General features: G+C 39.4%; 1 protein-coding gene across 1 annotated transcript in view; it reads right to left on the bottom strand.

Moving 5' to 3' along the window:
- Positions 1-25558, bottom strand: part of RANBP9 (RAN binding protein 9) — a 37111-nt gene that overhangs the window by 11436 nt on the left and 117 nt on the right. Inside the window, 6 exon segments of the mRNA XM_042833526.1 lie at positions 2349-2371; positions 5802-5969; positions 7769-7821; positions 17253-17364; positions 25254-25555; positions 25557-25558. The exon segment at positions 25557-25558 is cut by the window's right edge and continues 117 nt beyond it. Of these exon segments, the coding sequence (XP_042689460.1) occupies positions 2349-2371; positions 5802-5969; positions 7769-7821; positions 17253-17364; positions 25254-25555; positions 25557-25558 (660 nt within the window).

Raw genomic sequence — 25558 nt, 5'->3', positions numbered from 1 at the left:
AAAAAAAAAAAAAAAAGAAACAACAGAACTCTGTAATAACTCCAATGTTACTAGTAGTGTGAAAAAGCAAATACCCCTGGATCATACATCCAGCATTTGAAGCAACTTCTACCAATCCAGCAATACAATGACAGATGAGTTTTATTCCCAATGGTCACCATTCTTTATTTTGAAATAAGTAACAAGGCTTGCGAAGGGGCTGGAGAATATGCCCTATGAGGAGAGACTGAAAGAACTCAGGCTGTTTAGTCTGGGGAAAAGGAGGCTGAGGGGAGACATTATTGCTCTCTTCCAATATCTGAAAGGTGCTTACAGCACAGTGAGGTTGGCTCTGCTCTCTCCGGTGACAGGACGAGGGGAAATGGCCTTAAGTTGTGCCAGGATAACTTTAGGTTGGGTATCAGGAAATACTCCTTTACAGCAAGGGTTGTTGAGCACTGCAATAGGCTGCCCAGGGAAGTGGTTGAGTCACCATCCCTGGATGTGCTTAAAAACTGTTTGGATGTGGTGCTCAGGGACCTGATTTAGCAGAGGGTTGTTAGAATAGGGTAGGATGGTTAGGTTGTGGTTGGACTCAATGATCTTGAAGATCTTTTCCAACCTGAGCAATTCTATGATTCTATGATTAAGTAAGGCTTAGTGATCATTCTCTTTCCAGTCAGAAAAGGCACTTTTTAAAACTGTGCTAAAGTTTACAACTTTCGGTTTGAATTTCACAAAATATTAAGTACCAATTTTTAAATGATTTTCCAAGACCAAGATTAAAATTTCTTTCAAAAGAGAATAAAAATTAAACTTACAAAGTGGGCCATTTTCCTTTTGGAGTGAAATACTTAGAAACATCACTGAATTTTAATGGTAAGAACTGACAGGATAGAAAACTCATTAACCTCAAATCCAAGTGCAATGCCTAAAAAGAACAGCAACAGCGCATTGGGGTTCTCATGAATTCCTGAACTTGTATCTAAAAAAACTTTAAAGCACTCATTGTTGTCTCAGTTTTATTTTCTGGTTAGAGATTAAGTCTCAATGCAAACTTGAAATATGCCAAATACGAGAAAAGTAAAGTCTGTGGGTTGAGATTAAGCTAACTTTCTTAGCATCTCAGAAATGGTATGGCAGGCAGTTAGCTTTTGGCTTTATGTTTGGTATATCCATATCCTACTTACACCACCATCAATGGTGTTATGGTATAATGGTATGCTGGTCTACAGAACTGTGTACTGAATGAATGGCAGCCATGAGTACAAAGTTATCACCAGATAGGCCACTAAGAACCTGAAGCTCAGTGAAACTAAAAGAAAAATACCCTGATTGTTAAAACCATTCCAAAGCCTCTCTTGCCTCTTCTCTACTCTGGCTTTCTAAATTAGCCTTGTTTATAATGTTATCTAGCCTACACTAAGCAACAAAGCACAAGTCTTAAAGCTTCTGATGCAATGAAAGCAATCAATTCTAATGGGGAGGGGTCCAGCTTCAAACTTTAGGTGAAGATGTCAGTTTTCCTGTGCTGGTACCATAGCAAGTACTCCTGCTGGCATCCCACAGATCCAGGACAGCAGCAGCTTTCTTCATGAAGCACCCAACCCTGTGCCACCTGCTTCATTTTTCCTCCCCACCTCCTATGGCCATAGCTAACAGAGCAGTTGGCCAGATGGAACCATTACACTCTGTGCCCTAACCAGAATGAATCAGAAATAACTGGATGAGGAAAGCAAAGTAAGTGCAGTATCATGCCTGTACCAATAGCATAGGGAACACATTTATAGTGATCTTAAGGAAATACAATTTAATTAACCAAAAAGATAGAAGACTTCAAGTACCTGCAACTTCCTCAAAAAAACAAAACAAAACAAAAATGTTTCAATGTTTGATCTTATGAAGCAAACTTGTAATGTTTTTGAAAGCTAAGCATCAAGCATGAGTTACACTGACAATGCTTAAGTACCCAGCCTTTCCACATATGGTAACACAGCTGTACACATATGCACAGTGCTGGTGTTTCATGAAGCACTGATCTTTACATAAGGCCTGGCTCTGTCAAATCAAGTACAAAGTAAATAATTGTATGTACCATTCCTTCATACACAACATTCTGGTGGAAGTTCACTAGAATCGCTTGAACACTGAATACCTGAATAGCAAAAACCCTGTGAGGTTCGGTGTAAAAACAGAAAACTTTTTGCTTCAATTAAGAACTCATCATTTAAAAGGTGAAAGGATCTGATTTTAAATCAGTGAAGAGGATTTTCAGTGGGTTTCTGAGGAATACAAGCTAAATGCAAGTTAAATCTAAACATCGGTTTATGTAACATGTAGAAAGTTGTCTGAAAATGCACTTGTCTTACCGGTAAATCTGTGAAAGCGATGCCTGCAATGAGGAGAAAATTAAGATTAGTTTCTGTATGTCTGGCTTCTAGTCATATTTTCTTAAGTATATCATCACACGTTCAGAAAACTCACCCAAACTATCTCAAAATAAGCAGTTAATGATGACATTCATGATGCTCAGGCACAACTGATGTGCTTGAGTAATGAACAACATTTGGCAAAAAGTTATTTTCTTTCAAAAGCACATAATTTGCCCACAGTTTTTCCTAATAGGGCCAAAGACTTAGCAAGCATCATGCAGATATGCAGACTAAGAAACATGAAGATTATTGCTACTGATTAAAATTTAGGGGGAAAAACCTCAAAGTATTTCTTCTAAGTGCGTGTCTTAATATTGAGATGTCAAGGCTCATCCATGTTTTGCTTGCCATTATTTTTCTTTGTAAGCAGGCAATATCTATAAACAGCACATGCCTGTAATACTCTGAACAAGGATGGTAGATGTTTCACTCTAGCTCACCCCAAGGTGACTTTTTTGTGATCAGAATAGCTTGATATTCTGTTACATAATTAAAAGCATCTATCCACCCACCCACAGGACCAAGACACCGATGCTGTCATCTCAAGATTAAAGAAAAATCTGACCTCCGTGCATTTCAGGAACTTCAAGCAGATCAGGGGAAAAAAGCTATCATTTAAAAATAAATAGGAGGAGGTTTACTTCTCCAAATAGCCAAATAGTAACAGTACTCCGTGTTTTTCTAATTGTTGGAATTGTGACTTCAACTTTTTTCTTCTAGAAGTACATAATGATTCAAATCCACTTACCCCTTGAAACCTGTATTTATTTTCATAATCACTGCCTTTTCAAATGTAAGATTAAAACATAGCTTTTAACCTTTTGTCCTAAATCCCACCACTGCTTTCTGTCTCCATTCTTCACCAAGATTTCAAACCTTGAGAGCAACTGAGTTCTTACAGCTTTGGTACAAAAGGTTGACGTATCTGGTAAATATTTCCTTTCATCACACCTCAAAGCTACCTATCATTTTACCTACTACTTTTTCACTTATTTTTAAGTGAAGAGTTATAAAAAAAAATTTGACACATTTTGAAATCCAACTCATTCTATTCCAAAACAACCACAACCATCGTTAAGGTAAAAACAGTTAAGTGGCAAGAGGCAAGTGTTTTTGGTGTCCTCCTCTCCCAAATTCCCTCTTTTTTTTTTTTAGAGGGGGTAGAAGGGGAATATTCCTCATCCAATCCTGGGTTTCACATTTGCAAAAATCTTAGCTTAGACCTTTCTGAAGCATGAAATTCCATACTGAGCCAAATATTCCCAATACTACTGTTACATCTGCAGCCCAGAGAAGAAAACTGTGTTGTCTGATTTGAGATTTTATGAATCCTAGACAACAAGAAGCAACAACACAAACCTCTAATTTATTTTCTCCCCTGAATAGAGAATCAGAACTCCAGTTTTAGAAAGTCAGTCTAGCAAAGCCCACATCAGAACAGGTTTCTTTCTGAAATCCACAAAGTGTTTATCAGACCCTCTACTGTAGATGACATTTTACTTGCCTCTCCTCTTTGCCATTCAGTTCCCCTCTTTAAACAGGTTTCTGTCACTTGGGAGTATTAATTTCACAGTTGGCCTAATCTAGTCTCTATTAAGACCTTCACTGAAAAAGAACTTTTACTCCTTCCCACTAAGCCCTTCCGTGCACATGATCACAACTGCTACTAGTTCCAAAAGATGAAAGAAGGTAGATTACTCCTCTCAGCTTTAACCAAGTTAAAGATTAGAATAAACAAAACATCAGTCTTATCTTTCAAATACATCACTACACAGTGCACGGTTCAAGCATACTCATTCGTTTATATTAAATCATGATAGAATCACAGATTTACTTGGAAGAAACCTTTGGAGGCATCGTAGCCCTGCTCAAGTAGCAGGCATCAGAACTCCCAAGTCAGACCCATCTGCTCAAGGCCAGAGCAAACTGTTCTGTTCTGAGAGAATTCAAGCCATGCCCTTCATTTTACTACTTTCCAAACTTCCTACATGTTTGGAAACATGAGAAAGTTAAATAATGACTTTAAGACTCTGCAATCTCAGTATCTCATTTCAAGCTAGCTTCTCTTTTCCTTATCACATTTCTATCCATGACAGCTTCTCTTTTTTCTGAGCCTTATCCTTTGAATCTTCTTACTTCCTTCAGCACAGTTCCAAGATCTTGGGACTTGGTAAAGAGATCCTGCTCTCTCCTTAATGCAGGAAATTGATTTTTTTTTTTTTCTCTCTTCACACTACTTTACACTTTGCTCCTTAAATTGCATTAAGTTACTGCATTCTTGTACATTCAACCATCTTCAAACTCTAGAACTATTTGTCTTGCACAATGCTAAAGTGTACCAGAAGTACCTCATGGACTTAGTGGTAGTGCAATTTGTGTAATTCCTGACAATATCCCAACTACACATGACTCCAGATGGGGAATCCAAGAGACACTGCTCTCCAAGATATGCTCAAAATAATGCTAGTTTTATATAGGGCTTAGTGAAGGTTAAGTGCTCCCTATACAGCAGAAATGAATTTAAAATTTGAAAGCTGCTCCAGAAGTAACATCTCCCATTTTACTATGCCATCCTGCAACATCAGAGGCAGATGTTGGTGGTATGGCAGTAGAGGTTGAACCTTCCTATCAACATTCTGTCACATGCTGTCGCAGTGCAGCAGACAGCAGCAGAGGGGCAGTCTGACAGAATGGCGCCTGACCTGGAAGCACAGATGAAGCAAAGATGTGTCACTGATTTCCTCCATGTGGAAAAAATGGCACTCATTGACGTTCACTGATGCTTGCTGACTGTCTAGAGACCAAAGAATGGATTTGAGCACAGTGAGGCAGCAGGTGGTGCATTTCAGCAGTGGTGGCTGTGGCTAAACTTTGCTAGTGCAGATTGTTACAAGTGCAGCATGCACTTCTTCACGGCTGCCAAAAACACCCAACTAACAGTGGTGGCTATGTTGAAAATTAGAGTTTTGCAGCTAAAAACAGGCTCTCACAAATGGCGTTACTGTGCTCTTTGTATCAACTTCAGGTTGCATGGAAATAAAGAGGAAGGCATTACTTTCAGAGTAACCTATGTATCCATTCTCCATTTCTTCAATACTCTTATCAATTGACTTCTATTATGAACATTAAGTATTTGTGAGTTCATAAATGTAAGTCCTATGGAAGGAGATGCTATGGCAAATCCTTCCAAATTCACAAGGCATGTTAGTGCATACAACACGTATGAAATTATTCTTTGCAATTCTTCATTTATTTCATAGAATATAAGGTTACTGAAAGAACTATTCAAATACATCGCTCCTAGCATGAAATGTTTCTGATTTAAAATACGTAGGAAGCATCAGATTTCTAGACATAATGCTGTCATTAAGAGATGATGTTTCTCCATACCCAAGCTATGTCCATTCTTTGTGTAGAAGCACGTATTGTTGATAAGGTTGACACAACAACCAATGACATCACCCGTAGTAAATGTTGGGCCATAGGGTTGTCCAGTTCCAGAGGAACAGAATGAATGTCCATCATCTCCATGGTAACCATATGAATGTTTATCCCAACCTAGAGGACAAAGCGTTTACAAGTTGTTCATTTCCTTTATTACAAAAATAACAGAAAGACAGAGCAAAGTTAGTATATTCTAACCAGGATAGAAAGATCAATTATTATGCTCAGCTGTCTAAGATTTCTTATGCAACTAACAGAACTGTTTCATTAAAAAAAAAATCACAACAGCTTCTTTTATCAAAATGGCTGAACAGGTGGCTCCATTTGCAGTACTTAAAAGGCAATACAAATTTAGAAAACACTTTCCCCTTAAGCAAACATGCAAAATTATCAACACCAAAAACATCCTCAGCTGCAATGTTGAAATTTCAAAGCTATCTGTACATCTGACATGCTCTCCTCCAAAGCAGTGAAGATCTTCCTGCTCTTCCTTTCATCTTATAAAACTGTTGCCTCCATATTTCATAATCAAATTCTTCCTAAAACCCAAACACACATCTCTGGGGAACCATACTTCAGTTCCTGGTCGTTCTTAATGACTACTTGTCAGCAAACAATTTCTGCATAATAGCAGAGTCTCTAGACTACAGTGGCCCTAAGCTTTGCCACCTCCATCACAAAAAGAAGGGAAAAAAAAATATTGATACAGATGAAAGTCACAGGCAGCAGGCAAGTCATTTCGTATGCAAACATGGCACTAATTCTGTAGGCAAAGATGCTGTAGAACCAGTTAAGAAACCTCACTGCTGTACTAAACAAATTCACAGCTTCTGATTCAACACTATGCAAAAACTCCTAGAAAGGGAATAAACTTTCAGGCACCACAAAATATTTCCTAACAGTTCTATTAAATGCTTATTCAAAATGACAGAGCAAGATCTCTAACACAAGCTACCAGTTCCACTGGGTAATATATATCATGACTAAGAGTTTATACTGACAATTCCACAATTATTTTTAGCAGATGACTGTGGGTTTATTCTCTCTCTTCAATTTGATGCATAAAATTTTTAATGTATTTTCATACTTAGGTCCTTAATCACTATGACCCATGCCAGACTCATACACTGTAGCTTCAATTGGCAAATTAAGCATCTCCCAGTAAATTAAATACTCAAAATTAATGCAGTTACACTGATCAGTTGCATCTTTAAAAATTGTTTGTACAGCACCCAAACTGATATTCAAAGAGAGAGAACATGGTCACACAAAAGTCAATCTGGAATGATTTCACACTCTGTATATAGTTAGTTTCCCAAGAAAACAGTTCTCTTTTTTCAAGACAACTAACAATGTACAGAAAAACATGCATGCACACAGAGCTTCTTTAAATACTATACAGTGATACTGTTGACAGCTGTTAGCAAGACTGTGTCCTTGACCGTGTGCAGCAATGGAACAGTCAAAGCTTGAAACTGTGTCATACACCCTTCCTACTGAGGTTGGAAATGCACAAGCCTAAGTGACAGCAGGAGAGCTCATTCCACGTCTGACAAGAAATTTTTTTACCATAAGAGCTAATCTTTATCATGACAGTTTACAGAGTAAGGAAATCTATAGCTTTTTGGAAAAAAAAAAAAAAAATATCAGGAAATATGACTAAAACTTTTAAGTCTATTTGTTTGCCTAACCTGCATAACCTGTTGTCAGTGTACAGGAACAAATATGCAGTAACACAACAGAAAGCAAAGCTTTCTACCTGCAAGTTCTACATGCTGCAGATAAACTGATACAACACAGATGTCATGCTACACTCTGGTGCTTACCAGAACTCTCCTGTGAAGCTCAAGTAGATTTCAAATCAAAATGAACCATCTAAGTAACCTACCAAATATAAAAAGTACTAAACATACCTGGTAACCTGTTCATGTTGACACCCTGTGCCGAAAGCCCAATCCCCATGTATCTGTAAAAATGAAATAAGAGAAGAAATTTATGTCTCTTACAAAAATATGTATACATGGGGGATGTTGTCTAGAAGCACTGTATGCATTAATCATACACCAATGAAGCCACCAAGATGTCCTTTAATACTGGCACCACAGCAAGAGAACTCAACAGAAAAGTCATTCCTGCTATACACTGTTTAGTATAGACAGTCTCTGTCAGATGGATAACATTCTTCTCTTCCAGGCATCTTAGGTTACTCATAGAGAACACAGACAGTACTTAAAAGTTCAGAGCATGAATGTAGAAAGTGGCCTAATCACATTTTTATTCAATGCGTGCAATCCTGTTTTGCAGTCTGGATTGAGTGATTTTGTGAAATGCAAGGAAAACTGCATATTTTCGGGAGCAAAGCGCATCCTCGCGTGACACTCACAGGAAGATTAAACTAAAACATTAAAGGCCTGGATCACAGAGCAGAGTGCTACCTTAAGGCATTTAACAGTAATATTACTTAGCTGTTAGGAATCTGTTGGCAAAGGAAAGAGGGAATTTTTTTTTAAATTATTTTTTAGGGTTTTTTTGTTGTTTTTTTTTTTTTTCTATTTTGCTGACCAGGAATCCTAAGTCTAAGCAAGTTATTGCTAGGTCAGTCAGACTCCAGAGCCAGCTCTACAAAAAGTTTTGATATTCAGTGTCCGATACAATTTTTATCCATTTCATAGCAAATAAAGGAAACTCAAAACAAATAATCACCCAGTTCCACCCTCCCAATAACAGTATTTCAAGTGAGTGAAATCAATTTGACTTCTGTTTGTTAAGCAAAAACTTACTTCACAACCACGATGGCAGGAAATCAGAAAGAAAAACACCACAATGAAAAGCTCAGCTTTTACCAGCACACCAAAACAAAACAAAAAAAAACAAAAGCAAACAGAACCAGCCAAAGCAGGCATCACCTAAACTTAACATTTCTTAGATTATCACAGCACAACAAATTATTTTGACAACAGTTCAAACTAATTAGCATAAGTTTACCATGAAATACTGGATAAGCCATATTAACAAAATATATTTCCCTGTACCAATTTGAAAATAGCTCACAACAACAAGCATGACCTTTGTATCCTCATTTAGTAAAATGCAGTTTTTTTAAAGCAACTGTTCTACTAGAAAACACAACTTAATCTGCTATTTAAAATATGTTCCACATAGAATGAAACTGAGCAGGAAAACACCAGTCATATTTAACTGCATAAAGGGGTTTCTGCTTTTTGTAATGATCATCTCCAATAGTAACCTTATCTGCTTCTATGTTTGACATTCTACATCAGCCCTCCTCTGCTACTATTAATTACGGTATCAATCTTCCTTACCCTCCAACTCATGAACAGGGTGAAATGGAACCTCACAAACATATGTACTGCTTATATCACATTTAGAGATACTGAAGAGCTGAAGCAAAAAAGGCAACAAACCAAAGCATCAGTCTTTTCTGCATTGTGAATTACATCACTAAGACACCACTACAGCAGAGACAACAACCATAAATGAAAGCAACAAGTGGAAAACCATTGATTTTGTATTAAAAAGTAAGCACAGTAGAGCTTGATGCATGAAGAATTCTCACGTAAAGACTGAAAATCCATTATTGTAAAGCCTCCTCTTGGCCAATTCAAAACATTTTTTATTTTATTTTTAGATAACCATCAACTGCTGAAAGCCTTTCATTGAAAAAATTTAAAAAACATTCAACCAACCTAAGGTACATTTCAGTATTCTTACAGAGACAAGATTTAGGTTATACAGAAAAATAGAAGATAATTGATAGAAAATGATCACCTAGGAAACACTCTGGTACTACCTATGTTTTCCCTTAGATGAACACAGAATCATACAGGCTGGAAAACACATAAAAGATCATCAAATCCACCCACCAACCTCATCTACTCAGTTTCTTCACTAGCCCATGTCCTCATAACATACTCTGCAACTTCTGAGCCTTCTCTTTAGCTTGCTAACAATGGTAAAGGTGGAGTTACTGACTAAGATATCCAGCAGACCCTATACAGTCAGGAACAAGGATTCTGCCATTGGTGGTGACTAAATGCTGACACCATATTGGCAAGGAGATGGATGTCTACAGGACGTATTTTTCTCTGGGATTCACTTAGGACTGCTGAATGGTAACAACACTGCATCAAAGGGCACGGCATGAATTGAAATTCAACTAAAATCAGATTAAAACATTTTAAATAATTGACATGTCTACTGCAGACACCCTTCAGAAGGAGAAAGGGATGGCTACCATTTACAGTTGAGAAATGAGCAAAATTTGGCTAACACCATCTGTTCTGGTTGATGTGTAGTTAGTCAACTAGGTAAACAACTGTAAATTGAGGGGTGAAATGGTATCATGATGTACAGGTTTTAGATGTCATAAAATATATCAACACAAGTTGTACTGATGCAAACTGCTACATGCAACTGTTTAATTTCTTTTCCTGGCAACACTAAGCTTCATAATTTGAGAAAGATTTTTGTTTGCTTTATAAACCAGTTTAGCTCATATTTAAGCCCATAGTCATTACCTGCAGTAAGACTTGCTTCAGTGACAAAAATTACCCAAATTAAGATTCAACTGTTTTCCACAAAGTAATGGAAAAGCAAATATCAAAAATGCAGGTATTGTGCTAAGTACTTTTATTCTCCGCTAATACAAAAAAAAATTGGGCTTTCTTCAAGTGAAATGCATAAGAAGCATTAAGCTCACAATAACTCTTTCTTCCTCAAGAGCCTTTCCATATAACGAGCTAAACTCACATTTTTGCTGGAGACTAAAGTTTTATAGCATGTAGGTTTACAGCAGCTCCAGGCTATGAAGAAAGCAACTTAACACCATACAGTAGTAAAACCAGAGTTTCTGTAATATGTGTAAGAAAATGACCTAAGTAGTCCAAGCACTACGTGACCTTAAATTCATAAATAAGGCAACTGAAAGATCCTCAATTTTCACACGTGCTGAAAAAATTCAGTCATAAAACCAGTGCAGTTTGTTTTACTGTCAAGTTATTATCTTACAAAAGGGTACGAGGAGGGAAAAAACACAACATCTTTAAGAATCTTAACACTGAACTTAAGAGGCTACACAACCGACTGACTGGAAGGATATACCAAGTCCAAATCACATCTTCCTGTTATTTTCTACACTGTCTTTACTGGCAGTGCACAGAAATACAGCATACCAAAAAGGTATTCAAATTTCATCTTTCACAGAGCTAGTCTGCATTAAAATTTTGCAGGAATGTGCTCATCTGAGACTCTTATTGTCTGCACATTCACAATAAGATACGAGCTGTTAAACTTCTCTCTATTTAAGTGTTTCAAAATATGCCATAGACAGTTTGAGTCTTTCATTTCAAACTGAAAACAAGTTTAATTTTGTGAAATGTTGCCAAGGAAACAGTATTTTGAACATGATAAACCCGACTAGATGATCTAGTTCTACATGGAGAGGAAAAGAAAAATCAGACAGTCATCTTTGACGGCGCGTGAAACTTACTCCTGTACCATTTTCCTGTAATGATCCTAGAGATAGCTATTTACTGTTCCAACCTTCAGATAGCCCTCTCACTTTCTGAGATTGCACCATTTCTGTCTAGTGACACTTCTTGAGAACAAAAGCCTTTCTGGTGACACCGCAGCCAAAAAAAGAACAGCTGCACAGACAATAAGATAATGCAAGACAGTGAGTGTCATCTGTGCAGTTTATTTAAGTGGCTGAACCTTGTAAGAAAGGAATAACTTACAATTCTGTAGGAAGCAGAAATCAAGAAATGAGACAGTCTCTACACTTTCTTTTTAAATTTCTAGAAAACATCAACAAACAAAACCCTTCCTTGTTCCAGCTACAGGTATCTCTGACCAACTCAATAATCCTCCAGCACTTTTAAACATCTGACGAGTGGGAAAGAACTACAATTGTCACCTGCATGGATAAAAAACGAAGCAGTGCTACAGTTATAGAGGAAATACACCTGCTATTTCACCATCCAATCTCCTCCTGTATTAAGTCAGAGCATTAAGATAATAAAGCTACTTCAGACTTTTCTTGTGTATGAAGTAGAATTAAAACAAGTACTCTGCTAACGAATGCCAGTAACATGTAAACAGAGAGCAAGAGAAGATTGCACGTTGTGGTAACAGATGACTGTTATTGCAATAAATAATTGCTTTCTGAGGACACAACAGAAGGACAAAAATAGACCACACGAAGTTTTTCTGTTAGGTTAGTAGCATACAAAACAAACACAAAGAAAACAGCAACTGAAGATTTTTCTGTGGTTTGTTTACAAGAAAACAGGTACACTGGATGCCAAAAAGGAAAAGACAACTTATTGCATCAGCAATATTTTTTGCAAGAAAGCATTGTTTCTGCTTAAAGAGTTACATACATACTTTAAAGGACAGCACAATGCTGGATGTCACAAACATCACTCAAACACGCTAAAATTCTGCCTAAACCATAGGCATGGGTACCATGGAAATTGAAATGTAATTCACCAGGATGTTTTGGGATAGTTGCTACTTATTTCTTCGCTCACCTCACCGCATACACCATGCATACTGCAAAACATAGCCAAAACAGAAATCTAGTTGTATTGCACAGTGTTTAAAAACAGCCATAAGCCAACGCTGCTAAAAACCACACTGATACACCTGTGAGTTGTTGTAACATTTGATTTTGGTACAGGACGTTTAGCAGATCTTACAAGTGCAATACAAAGCCTGTCTGTAAATATTTGCATCAGCACAACCCACTACAGACCAGTTGCTCCCATAGAGGTGTTAGCTCTGTGCTATCTGCTAAAAACACTGCAGCCTTTCCAACCTCCATGTTCTTTGCTTTCTTTTTTTCCTTCTTCTGGGCAACTTCGCATTTCCAATTCCTGATTTCATTCTTCTCAAAAGAAGAAGATAAAATCCTCTAAGTGGATGTAATTAAGCATTTATCTTCCTCAGCTGTTCTAAAAGTACAAAAACTTGCCTAGAAATAAACGGCAATGGTATCAGTTGCCCACTGTTCAACATTGAGCTTACAAATCAACGCACGAGATAAAGAATGGGCAGAATTAAAGACATTGAGTATAAATGCATTTTCCCCAAAAATTTACTTGCCCAGGGAAGGAAACTGACCAAAAAAAAAAAAAAAAACAACCACACTCTCCAAGTGAAAGACTTGACAACCATTAAATCCTGTGTTTGAACTAACATTAGGTGGGCATGAGCTGGTTCTAAAACCAGAAATGGCATTCCCTCCCTACCAGGGGGCAGATGCCGATTTCTGCTCCAAGAAGCCCTCTCTCTGTACGCTGCCATATAAACAGACATACTGGGAACTAATTAGGCTAAAAAACAACTCAGTCTTGAGGTCAGCTTCTGGAGAACAAGCTACCCACTCAGGTTTATCGTGTAGCTAACACAAACAGCTACAAACTGGGACAGAGCAAGAGACCTCAGCGAGTGTTCAGAGACTGCTGCTTTTCATGGCTGAATCACCACAAAGCATTCAAACCACAGCTTAGAATAAAAACCGTAAACACAACAAAAAACTTGCTCTGACTGGAAAAGAGGAGATTCACTGCACATATCAACAAGCCTACGTCTGAAACTCATGTAGAAACGGATGATCGCCTTGCGATACACACACAAGCTATTTATAACACAGAATGACAGGACAGCATTTGGCTTCTGGTAGCCACTGGACACCCTTCAGACAGCCCTTAGGAAAGTGAAACTGGAGTATATTTAAGCCTAGAGTGCCCAAAGAGAGCAACCAAAGGGTACAGTAAAGCTCACGGATTCCTAACAGAGAGATACAGATGACTCCTGATCACTAAAGAAGAATGCCCACAGACCACTAGAGCTTACATAAACCATGACAGCATCACACAAGGAACTTCCAGTTGCAAAGAGAGGGTGGGATTTGCTGCTATCTGAAATAAAATGCTGCGCTGTAAGGCAGATGCATTTCTCCTTTACACGAAGCCAGAGGAGCTACATGTGCAAAAGATTAGCATGGCTCAGATAAGCCAGTACGAGGAAAGTGAAATCAAGAATTGAGAGTGGATACATTCTCATTTGCACATACCAGCCTAGCAAAGAGAACGGACACATGGGGGTCACTTCCAGAAAGTAAGGGGACTGTAATTGATTCCCAAGTCACAAGAACAGGACTTCGCACATCCTTGTTCATTTCCATTCCCAGACCATTGATGTATGCTGGTATAATTAAGCCCCTACTCTAGAAACTTAGATGACACTAAAACCATAGTTGTAAGAAATTACAGTAAAACTTCATTTGTTATTTCTAGTTCTCTGACAGAACAATTTCACACTTAGAACTGTTATGAACTTAAAACTTAACTTATAGCTATGTTTAGCCTCCTCTACCATATCATAATATTTTGCAATCAATTGCTGCAACACTCTCAGATCTGACTTACATATTTACTAGGTTTTTTGTTTTGAAATAAATTTCTATTAACTGGAGATTTCAGCAGTTATCCAGATATAGCTTATTGACATTAATAGTCTCCTTCCTAACATGTCCTGTAACAACTGTAACTATCACCTTTGTACTCTTCCCCATCCTACATCCATTACTCACCTACTGCTATTATCTCTAACCACTCACATCCCTGCCCACAACATTCCACGTGAGGCCAAGCAAAACAAAGCAAAAGTAAAAAGGAGAACAGAAAGAGGTCCTCAGAATGCAAAAGGAGGCATGAAATTTAAAAAAAAAAAAAAAAAAAAAAACTGAAGAAATGCAGAACAGAAAATACTTACAAAACAGTATGACAGCTTCTAATGAGAACTTTTTAAAGTTGGATAAGAATTATTCACATATCTGTACTACAGCAGCACATAAAGGACATTATGGCTCTTCATGCCAAGTGCTATACAAATGCCAAAACAGTTGTTGTTTGAAAGATATTTCAACCTTACTACTTTTACTAAACTTCATTCTCACTTCCCTTTTTCTCATCTGTTACCACCAGTTGTTGCACGGCCCTATCATTTCTCACTTATTATCAAAAAACAACTTTACTCTTCATCTGTTCTGCATCACTAACCTCCATATCTATTTCTTATTTCCTAGTAAGCCTGCTTTTGTGGTTTCTTCAGTATGCCTACAAGCTGGTTACTATGCAAAATGAATATATTATGCACTTTCAAATTCCTATTCAAGACTACGATCCCCCAGATACATACAGAATTTAGTGGCCTAGGTCACCAGAGCAACAAAATCAATTCTGCTTCCCAGACAGAACAACAAACCATAGTGGAAGCCCTGTCAGATCTACACCCTATACAAAATGGAGCTGTGCTCCAACTTTGCAGGTGGCAAAATCAGCTTTGTGATTGCTCAGGAACCTTGAGATAATCAAGATCAAAGTCCAGGAACAGGACCACCAAGTTCTCAGGTGACAAAAAAAATCAGATCTCCTAGACAAGGTTTTTAGTAAGAGGTTTTGATGATTTGAGGGAAGCCACACTATGCTAGAGTACACAAAACATGAATGCTGATAGACTTGCTCATACAATTTAATTCATTGATTAAATACTTTAAGCTGCACATTTATAAGAAACAAACACTAAAAGTAAAGGCCACTACCAAAGGGAATTTCAAACAGCATTATATTCTCCATTGGCATTTATGAAGGCTGCAAGCTGTACTTAATCTTGCAGACAGATAGTCAAGTTGCCTCTAGTAGTCCAGGATTTTATTTTAAACAGCACCATAAAACAAGGGCTGTTGTGCTTCCACAGCCAGGCTCAGACTTGAAAGTACATTCTTTTGCAACACTAAGGCATTCCAACTAATTGATCATATTAGTTGCATGCTGGTCCCCTACAGTCATAGCCTTCATGAACTCTTTTCCCATTACCAGATGCCAGGAAGAAAAAAAAAAATGTTAAGACTGTGTGTGGAGCCAGCCAGCTGAAACAACAGGGAATGAGGAAGAACTAATAAAGCCTATAAGACTGTTCTCTGTAGACCTACTTGTATGTCTCTGCATTATATTCCCCAGTTTAATAATTTGAAAATAATTTATTATTTTGAACACAGGAAAACACAGAACTGTGAGATTCACACTGCATCTTGTCAAAAGTCTCTTGGTACTGAAGGCAGGGTCTAGAGACGGAAGTGTCCACTGAGGCCCCACGCCAGTTCCTGCTCTTCAGCAACTAAAGCTAGATTTGGCCTTGGCTCTGTGCACCCATGCTGTATTACACTATGAAGAAAATGAACAGCTCACTTGTTAATTCACAAGTCTTAATTACAGACAGCTCACAAATCTTGAAATTCTTGAAGGTGGCTTCCACTTTTGTAGACTGCCCCAAACAACCTTCTGCACTAGAAGCAACTAAAAGGCAGCAAAGGGTTAAGAGTGAGGTTTGGTAAAACAACACTCTGTCCTTCATACAGATTGGCAGCATTTTAAAGTCCATCATTTAAATAAGAAAGAGGAAAACAACTTCCAACCTTAACAGGCACAAATGTATTTCAGGAAAAGGCTTAGCATTGCTAGCAAATCACAGTACTCTATTTAACTGCCAGCAAAAGGGCAGATTTTTTTCAAGTGTCTAAGTTAAAAAAAAAAAAAATTGATAGCAAATCATTACCAGAAACACTAATTACTACTGTCTTAACTTAAAGATACTTAGGTCTTCACAATATGACAACAGCAACTGCAGGTGCAAGATTCTGATAGCAAAGAAGTCTCCCAGAGAGAACTTTTGAGAACAGAATTGATAACAAACTACCACAGCCTTCAAAGGCAACAGCAACACTGAGAGGCCAGCTTTTCAAAATATTCCTTCACAATACCAGCTGTATTCATTCACTCACTCTCGCTCTTTCTATAGTGACAAATTCCCAGATATCCATTCAGAGCACCCCCCTGTACTCTTATAACTGCAGAATAAAAAGTAGCTTTAAGGATAATTTTACTTTTTAAAATTAATAGAGCATGTATGAAAAGACTGCACTACAGAGGTAAGTTCATCAGCTGCACATCCTAAACACTTCTGAAAAATTACCTAGTGTCTGTACAGACGTACCACACCATTAAAGGTAAAAGCACACAAATGACAAACTTAAATGACAAACTAAGTCACTTAAACCTCAACTCCCCTGTCAAGAGCAAAGGAGGAGATGTTATCATGGCATTCACTACATACACTGATTTGTGGAAGATTAATACCACAGTCAACTTACTTAACCAAACATCAGAGTGTAACTTCTCATGAATAAGGAATTATGCTACATAAAAACTGTTAACATATGGAAAAAAAGCATTGATACCAAAAACATCTGTTGACTGACAGATGATTGAAACATTATTTTAAGTAATAATTAATAATGCATTCATTACTCACCCATCTCTTCCCTTGCTGACAATTTTAACTTCAAAATAGTATATGCCACAGGCTGCAGGTATAGGATGTGTAGCTCGAACAGAAGCAGCATCTTTTGGAGTTTTTCCATGACCTGAAAAACAGTCACATTCAGAACACAATGAAAATGTATTAGAAATAACTGTGCAAGGTAAATCAAAGGTATACACATCAACTCCTCTAACTAAAAGGCTTATGTAGCAAGCAAGCAATTTCCAGTATTCTAGCTAGCCCTATTTTTATGCTGGCATATTCTCTTCCAGTATTTAGCTCCCATTACAGGAACATGGACTGCAACTAAGCATGCTATGAGAAGTTTTGAATACATTACTCTTAGAAGTTCTATTACTATGCAACAGGAAGCTAGAAAAGTTTCACTGTAGCAAGTCATACAGTTGAGAAAAGCCCACCTGGATTTAAAAGTCCTGCATGACTCCTCAAACACAGTTGACTCACTTTTATAGACTGAGAAAATGATACAAAATAGTTTATTCTAATGCTTACTGCTACTGAATCTTCAGGTTAATTTTAAGACACTTTAATTCTAATGTTTCTCAGAGTATATCAGTCACTTTATAGGCTATGTGACTTGCAATTCACTTCCACATTCTGAATGCTATTTCAGGACAACATTAACATCAGCCTGCAACTGAGTTAATATAGTTCCTACTCCTTACAAGCCTCAGTAGATACCAGCTTTTCTACAACAAAAATCTCAACTCCTGCCTACTCTCAAGTTGTTCAACCTAACCCAAGAGCTATTTACACTCTGCTAGGAGTGATTCTTCCAGATGCATCACCTTTTTCAAAGCCTTTTGTTCCACAGGCCACATGGAAGCAGGCTTAAGGCCTGCTGACTTGTTTTTAGCAACAACCTGTTCAAGCAAGCCCAGTCTTCCCAAAATCCCTCAGCTATTGTGTTCAAGTCATACACTGGAACCTAGTATGTAGTATTAAAAAAATAAAAATAAAGTGGAATCTGGCAGGAGGCTTTTCAGTAAGACAGCAGATAGTCCAGGAATAAGATTGTCACTGTCATAAGAAAAACGCACGCAGATCCCATTGCCAGACTCAAGGTGGGTCTGAGGAAAAATGAAAGAGCCAGGCTCAGGCTTCAGCACTGCCACCTCCAGCCCAGAGAGGGAGGCCTGCTGCCACTTGGAGACCAATCAATCTGAACATGCAAAAAAAAAAAAGTAATATCTTCTTCCAGCGGTGTTAATACTGGAATTACTGCTTAGGAACAGATTATACATCCCACATGCAGGAAGCCCAGCCACAGAGCAAGAAACTGCAGGAAAATGGCCCAGCCAGTAAGAACAATCAGACACAGCTGACCTATGCTACCAAACTTCTATCTACAGAGCCCTCTAGTGTAGATGTTGCTAACGCAGTAAATGCTTCTTTGCCTAGAGCTAGCACCCACCATCTCTTACCAAACAACGTATATTCAGCCAAGAAAAGCTCTTCACTTCACCACAATAGCATTTGCATAAAAAACTTCTCTAGCTCAGCAAACTCATCGCTCACCCAGTTCAGGTCTGACCCACAACACTCTTGTGACATAACCAGTTTGCCTCAGTGTATTACTAACCTGAAGGGAACCAGCCAGCTGCCTTAACTTCCTGGCTGCAAACGCACCGTTCACTTCAATGTGCCATTAATAAACATTTTATATCAAGATGTTTTGATCACCTTGTATATTTTACTATATTAAACTTATTAACTACCTTCCACGTGTTCCTCAGATGAGGAAGAAGTAATAATTTACTCCTCCATACAAGACAGCACGCAACTGGCAAATTATCTCCTCAGGCAGTGTCAACCAAAGCAATAACCAAATGCACAACCCTACAGCTTCCCCACGTTCCCTTGGTTTTCATGCGCTGGTTATTCACTATTTAGCTACTACAAATTAGATTATCATTCTTCAGTACGCAGAAATAGCTCAGCTAAAAAGGCACCCCAAAACTTTACGGGCACAACATGAAACTTCTGAGAGACTCCTTTAATTCGGCAACCCCTGATTAAATGAAGCACTAATTTAAAAACATGGGAGGATGGCCTTCTTTTTAAGCGTCCTTAGCTTTTTATTTTAAAACAGACAGAAGTTCCCTCGATTATTCAATGCACTTGACAATCTGTAGTTTCACTTTGAGTCAGTCTCCTTATTTGGAAAAGTCGTCCACATAGATGCCTAAAGCATTAGCAACTAGACAAATATTATTGAAAATGTATACCTATTACTGAGGAGACTTTTTTTTTTGGAAACCATAAAGTGTTTGGACACAATACCAACCCAAGATATTCTTAGCACCTCTTCCTGGAACTAGTTCCCTCCTCACACCCCCTCGCCTACTTGCAAGGACATACCATGAACCAGATTGAATTCACTGATCTGGCTTTACAAAACCCACCAGATTTTTTTAAGCAGCAGATCCGTTCTTTGATCCAGTTCACAGCCACACACAGCTGTCACAGTGCAAATGAGAAGTCCACACACGAGCACAAGTACCAGGATTACCTTACCAGTACTGCCAAGCACTTCATGTGGTGAAACAACATGCTTGGGGAAGTCAGTATCCAGACCTGCTTTCGTGCCATTTAAACAAAAGACAACCTAAATTTAGAACTGCTGGCCTTTTCATGTAATCTCCCACAAATCCTATTTTACTACCTGAGTACGCTGCTTTTATTTGCAGTTACTTAGTTATTATTTATAACAACACTGTCAATAGTATCAAGCCGTTGACTACTTTCAAACATTCCAAACACCTCTACGCTGCCACAACGTGTTAGCTGAGACTTCTGGTACTACTAAGCTATGTTAGACAGCGTGAGGAGCCAAGATAAGCTAGTTATCAGCCAACTTTAAAACAAAATAGAGGCTCTTTACACTGCGGGTGGCTGAGCTGCAAGATTTCTTACCAAAGGACAAGATAAATGTTGGTGTTTAAGCAGAAAATGAGCAAATCTCTGAAACAGTAAACAACTGAGAAACTGTGATGTCCTTTACCTTATAATAGCTGGAAATGGAAACACAGAAACACCATATATGCCTGACGTACATGGTGTTTACAATTGTTTACAACTTCCCTTGGGCTCTTATGGCCACTGCCATCAATGGGACTCTGAGGGAGTCAGGCAGTTCACAAACTTGGCACACCACTACCGTGTTCTTTGCTGATCTGAATCCTCACCTCTTTGCTTTTGAATAAAAAGTACCTTGGACATCCGGCTCTGAACTTCTGAATCAAAGGTCCCAAAAGCCTGAAGTGCATTATATGAACACTACTCTGCATAACCTAGAGTTATTCCATAGTTGCAAGATACATAATAAAGCCTTAAAACAAACTGTAAATCTTCAATACTAAAAATTCACTTCCAGCATTAAAATGAGAATTCTGCAAACAGATGCATTGGAGGGAGAAGGGAAAACAAGCACACAAAGTTTAGGCTTTACACAGCACACCAGATCACAGACAAGTTCAATCACCACAAATGCTTTCTATTTTGTTTTCACTAAAAATGTTCAGCAGCTACAAGTCTGTGTTTACTAAGTAAAGCTTAATTTTCTTTTTAAGCAGTCATTCACATTAATTACTTTTACTAACAGTAGTATAATTAGCTCTTTAGCAAGATTAAATAGAAATTCATCTAAATTTAAATTCCATCTACTTGAAAGAGCTAATTCAGACAAAAACATATTTGGAGGAAACACTTCAACTTCCAAAAATCTGTCCTTTGAACTGAAATCCAAGTGCGTTATGCATGTGCACTGAAGTCTACTGAAATGTTGACCTCAACAGAGGTAAACATGCTTATACAGTTTAAATCCCTAAATGAAGTTTACGTAAGCTTAACTGAAGTTATTTCCAACAGGTGGTTCAATGACTCGTTCAGACTGACAAAAGTTAAATAGCCAGGGCCTAATCATCTCTGGGATTCATTAGGAGAAGCTTTTACTGAAATGAGAAGAAAAAAAAAAGACGTGAGCAAATTACTGATGTTACTTCAACTTTCCATCCCCATTTAACAAAACAAGACATCTCAGAGCTATGAGAGTGTTCAAAGCAGACATTGTGTACTATGTCTTACATGGAGTACTGAATGTACTTCAAGTGTTCTCTGCTAGTAAAATTAACACAATCCCTGCATCACTGAATGACAACACAGAATTATTACTATAAAATCCCCTTTTGTTTGTTACAGAAATTGGGAGGCAGAGTTTGCACTGGAAAATAAAATAGAATCCTTTTAGTTTGGCACCAGAGACAGTTCAAAGGCAACTACACTGTAAATAAATGCCTGGCTAAGATTTCTGGCCTGTGACACATTAGAAGAAGTTCACGCAATGGCCAATTTCTCAAAATTGCATAACTTTTGTCAGTTGCTTTCTCTGTTTGTTTGTTTTTTTGAGAGCTGCCACAAGACAAGTGAAGTTACCAGAGGACCTTCCATGATTTTTCTCACTAATGGCTTGGTTTGTTTACATACTCCTGCATACAAGTTCCTTCCTGGTTGCTGCCTTGGTTAGGTCTGTATTTTTATCTCCTTATACTACATTGTATAGATTACTATCTAATGAAATCAATTTGCCTGCCTACTGGAACATACATATTACATACATCATCCACATACATTGCTGTCCACAAGATCCAAGCGGTAATTCCAAGTACATGTGTAGAAATATTTTAGAAGATGTCTTTCTTACCTTAATAGCTAAGTAACTGGTTTAATAACTACTTCACACATAGCATACACTGGTCCAAGACTGCTCTAAACTCTTGTGCTTCCTTTATCACCTTCTTTCAGTTCAGAGCTGTTAATATTACAACTACTTGAGATTAAGCAAATCCTACTCATGGTACTGTTTTTTTCTCTTCTCCCTTACGTAGAGATACTACAAACAACAGTCACAAGGACAGTGTTAACTTTATCAGCTTGGACAGCTAGCTGGCAGCAACACCAAAACATACATTTGTTGTCCATCTGAAAACAAGAATGCCCTGGGGTACAGTCTTTATTATATTATAGTACCACCAGTGCCAATGTACATCAGTACCACATCCAAATTTTGACAATGCTTCCTAATCAAAAGCCAGAATTCGTAAAACTGTACCAGAATAAATCACTGTGGAAAGAAATTACACCCGATAAACAACATGCCAGCCCAGGCATCTCCTCTTCCACCTCCCCAAATATGTCTTCCTTCTCAAGTAATTTACTATGATTCTGTGGGGTAACACAAAAGAACATGAGCACTGGGTCCTCCAGTTTTGTTCACCCCAACAAAATTTAAAGTGCCATCATCCTGACACCAGAGAGTACAATGGATTTTAAATCTGTACGCCCTGATCAATACCTGGGTTTGCAGTAAGTCTGGCTTTTAAAGCTCACCCTAGGACACCTGCAAAATCCTACAAGATCCAGAAAGGCAGTATAAAACACAACAGCTGCGATGGCTACAAAGAGACACCTCCAGCAGCTCGCATCTCTAGACAAGTTGTCCACTGATATGAAAGAAAATTAAACAAATCTTCAACACCCCAGAGAGAGGACCGTAATTTCTCCAGGAAATCAACGAAGCGTTGTTTTTCACAATATGCCAGCACATCAGAATTACAAAGCGATATGAAAAAGCCACTTGGAAGGTGTTTCCTCTGATTGTTTCCTGACCCCAACACACTATCTTTCCAGAAGCAAGTACCCCCAACACACTCAGGGTGAAGCCTGACAGAGATTAAGGAGCATTTGGACAATGCTCTCAGACACAGGGTTTGAACTTCAGCTGGTCCTGTGCAAGTCCCTTCAACTTGGGGTGCTCTGTGGTCCTCTGGTGGCAGAAAAACATGCCTCCTATCCACCACAGAATGGTGGATAAACAGTTCTGTAGTCAAAAAACTACAGAAGCAGCAGGGAAAGCTTGAGAAAGTGCATCATTAACACAAGAAAAGAGAAGAACCAATTCTGACCACTGGCTTCTTTGGCCAGACCCATCTTCTCCCCCTTCCTTGGATACTTCGGTTCACAACAACAGATCTTAATCTGCGTCCAACGCATCATTCACATTTTCACTAAAAACATCTACCATTCTTTCACAAAAGCTTGGCCTTTTTGGTGCTTCTGAAGTTATCTAATATCCTATAAGAAGATACTTTGAATGCTTTGTTTTGAGACCTCTACTTGCGGCTGATTTGTAGAGACAACATTTCACGATACTACGCACATTTCTGCATGCTACCTGCCCTTATGATCCTCACTGAACCTCCTCATTTTCCTCCCTTTTACTGCATTCGTAGGGCTGCAGGATCCGTGGAGGTGAAAAAAGACAGCAAACGTTTCAGTGACTTCCCCCCATGGTGCCTCAGGTAGGAGTGCCCGATATCTTGCACTGCTGAGCCCAGCTGCCAGGCTGGTAACACACACTGGGGCTGCCTTCACAGCCACCACCATTCAGCTCCCAGGGAGAAAAGAGGGGCCACTTGAGAGGCCATTCACTCCCACTTGTAGCTGGGAGAAAGAAAAACCCATTCATGACACCTCTCTTTTTCACAGACCCCTAAGCTAATTTAAGAACTCTCCAACCTCCACAACTTACTATTACTTAAGAGCAAGAGCAAAGGCGTTTTATTGCTATAACCTACCAACTGTGCTTCACAACTTCTGGTAGAGCATCCACGGCATTTCCTACATTGTCTTTACTTCAGAGGCATACAGAGCCTGCTGTAATCTCTTGAAAGCAACACATTTCTGGTTTAATACTAAGGCAAAGAGAAGGAAATCAGAAATAGCACAAATAAAGCCTGAAAATATACTTCTCCAATTACACTGGCTGACCAGAAAGTCTCTAAATTCTAGTTCATGAGCAAAAAGAGCAGGGCAAAGCAGAACACACAGGAAGACTCAATGGCCATAAAGCTATGATCATCCTATGAAAAAAAAAAAAAAAAACCAACACGAACCGACTGCAGCCACTAAGCAGCAGAAAATACAAAACGCTTCTAAAAATACAAGGTCATGAAAAACTGAACAAAAGCCAGGAAATGTGAAGTTGGGTATTAAATAACACGTCCTTAAATCACTCGGGGCCTCCCAGAAACCTGCTCTGTATCTGGTCGCCAGCCTCCCACACTAGCTTCATACGGCACAGCACACTTAGCATTTTTAACAGAGTATTCTGTATGTCATAATAAAGCCTCTCTATTAAAAAAAAAAAAAAGGTCCCAGAGAGTACATTTAATCCTTTCACGGCAGCCAAATCCTGCCATGTGTTTGTGTTGCCGTTTTCCCCCTGCGATTAAACAGTAACGTGTTTATCGGGATTTCACTTGAATTTCACCACCGTGCACTCCCCAGAAGGGTGACTGCAGGGTTGTTTCCTCCCCTCCCGTTCGTTGGGCACTGACAAAGGAGCCGGCTCCTCGCCGCCAGCCAGCGCAGAAACGGTGTTGAAGCTCAGCACTCTCCCCTCGGAGCAGGCCTGGAGCACCAGATGTGGCCGTGTTTTTTCAGGTCAGAGCGTACGCCGGCGTTTCCAGCTTTTATGACATTTCATAACAACCAACACTCGCCGGTTTCCTACGCTCGCTTCTCACGGATTCGTACGCGCACGCAGTTCGATTTTTATCTTTCCTCGGAGAACCGGCAAGTTGAACCAGGAGGCACGAAGTTACAAAACCGCCTCAGCAGACACAAGTCCCACGGCCACCCCCTTCTCTCACAACCCTACAAGCTCAGAAAGCTTCATCTCATTTTCACCCCCCCTAAACGCACCGCTCCTCCCCCTCTCTCCCTTCCCCCCGGTTCCGCGTTCCCCGCAGGAAGGAGCCCCGCACCGCCGCCGCCCCGAGACCCGGCGCCGCCCCGACCCGGGGACGGCTGAGGCTGGGGCAAGGCAGCTCGGAGCCGTGCGGGGGGACGCGGAGGAGGAGGAGGAGGGCGCGGAGCGTTATTTCCTGTTATTGTTGCCCCGGCCCTCACCTTTGTAGTGCACCCGCAGGTTGTTCTGCGAGAGGCCGATGTAACTGAATTTGTCCTTCGGGCTCCAGGAGCGGGGCAGCGGCGTCTCCTGCTCGTCCACGGCCGGATACAACCTCTTCAGCCGCCGCTTCAGCTCCTTCTCCTGCTCGTTCAGGGCCGGGTCGCCGTGCGGGAAAGCGGCCGGGGCGCCACCGCCGCTCCCAGCCGTCAAACCCGGCGCCCCACCGCCCCCCGCGGGCCCGGTGCCGCCGGTGGCGGGCGGCGGCGGCGCGGCGGTGGCGGGCGGCGGCGGAGGATGGAGCAGG

The sequence above is a fragment of the Centrocercus urophasianus genome, unplaced genomic scaffold (assembly GCF_019232065.1).
Source record: "Centrocercus urophasianus isolate 14NV4802_14NV808 unplaced genomic scaffold, USGS_Curo_1.0 seq_11, whole genome shotgun sequence".
NCBI lineage: Eukaryota > Metazoa > Chordata > Aves > Galliformes > Phasianidae > Centrocercus > Centrocercus urophasianus.
The sequence above is the reverse complement of the archived record's forward strand: the minus strand, read 5'-3'. Positions and strand labels throughout refer to the sequence as shown.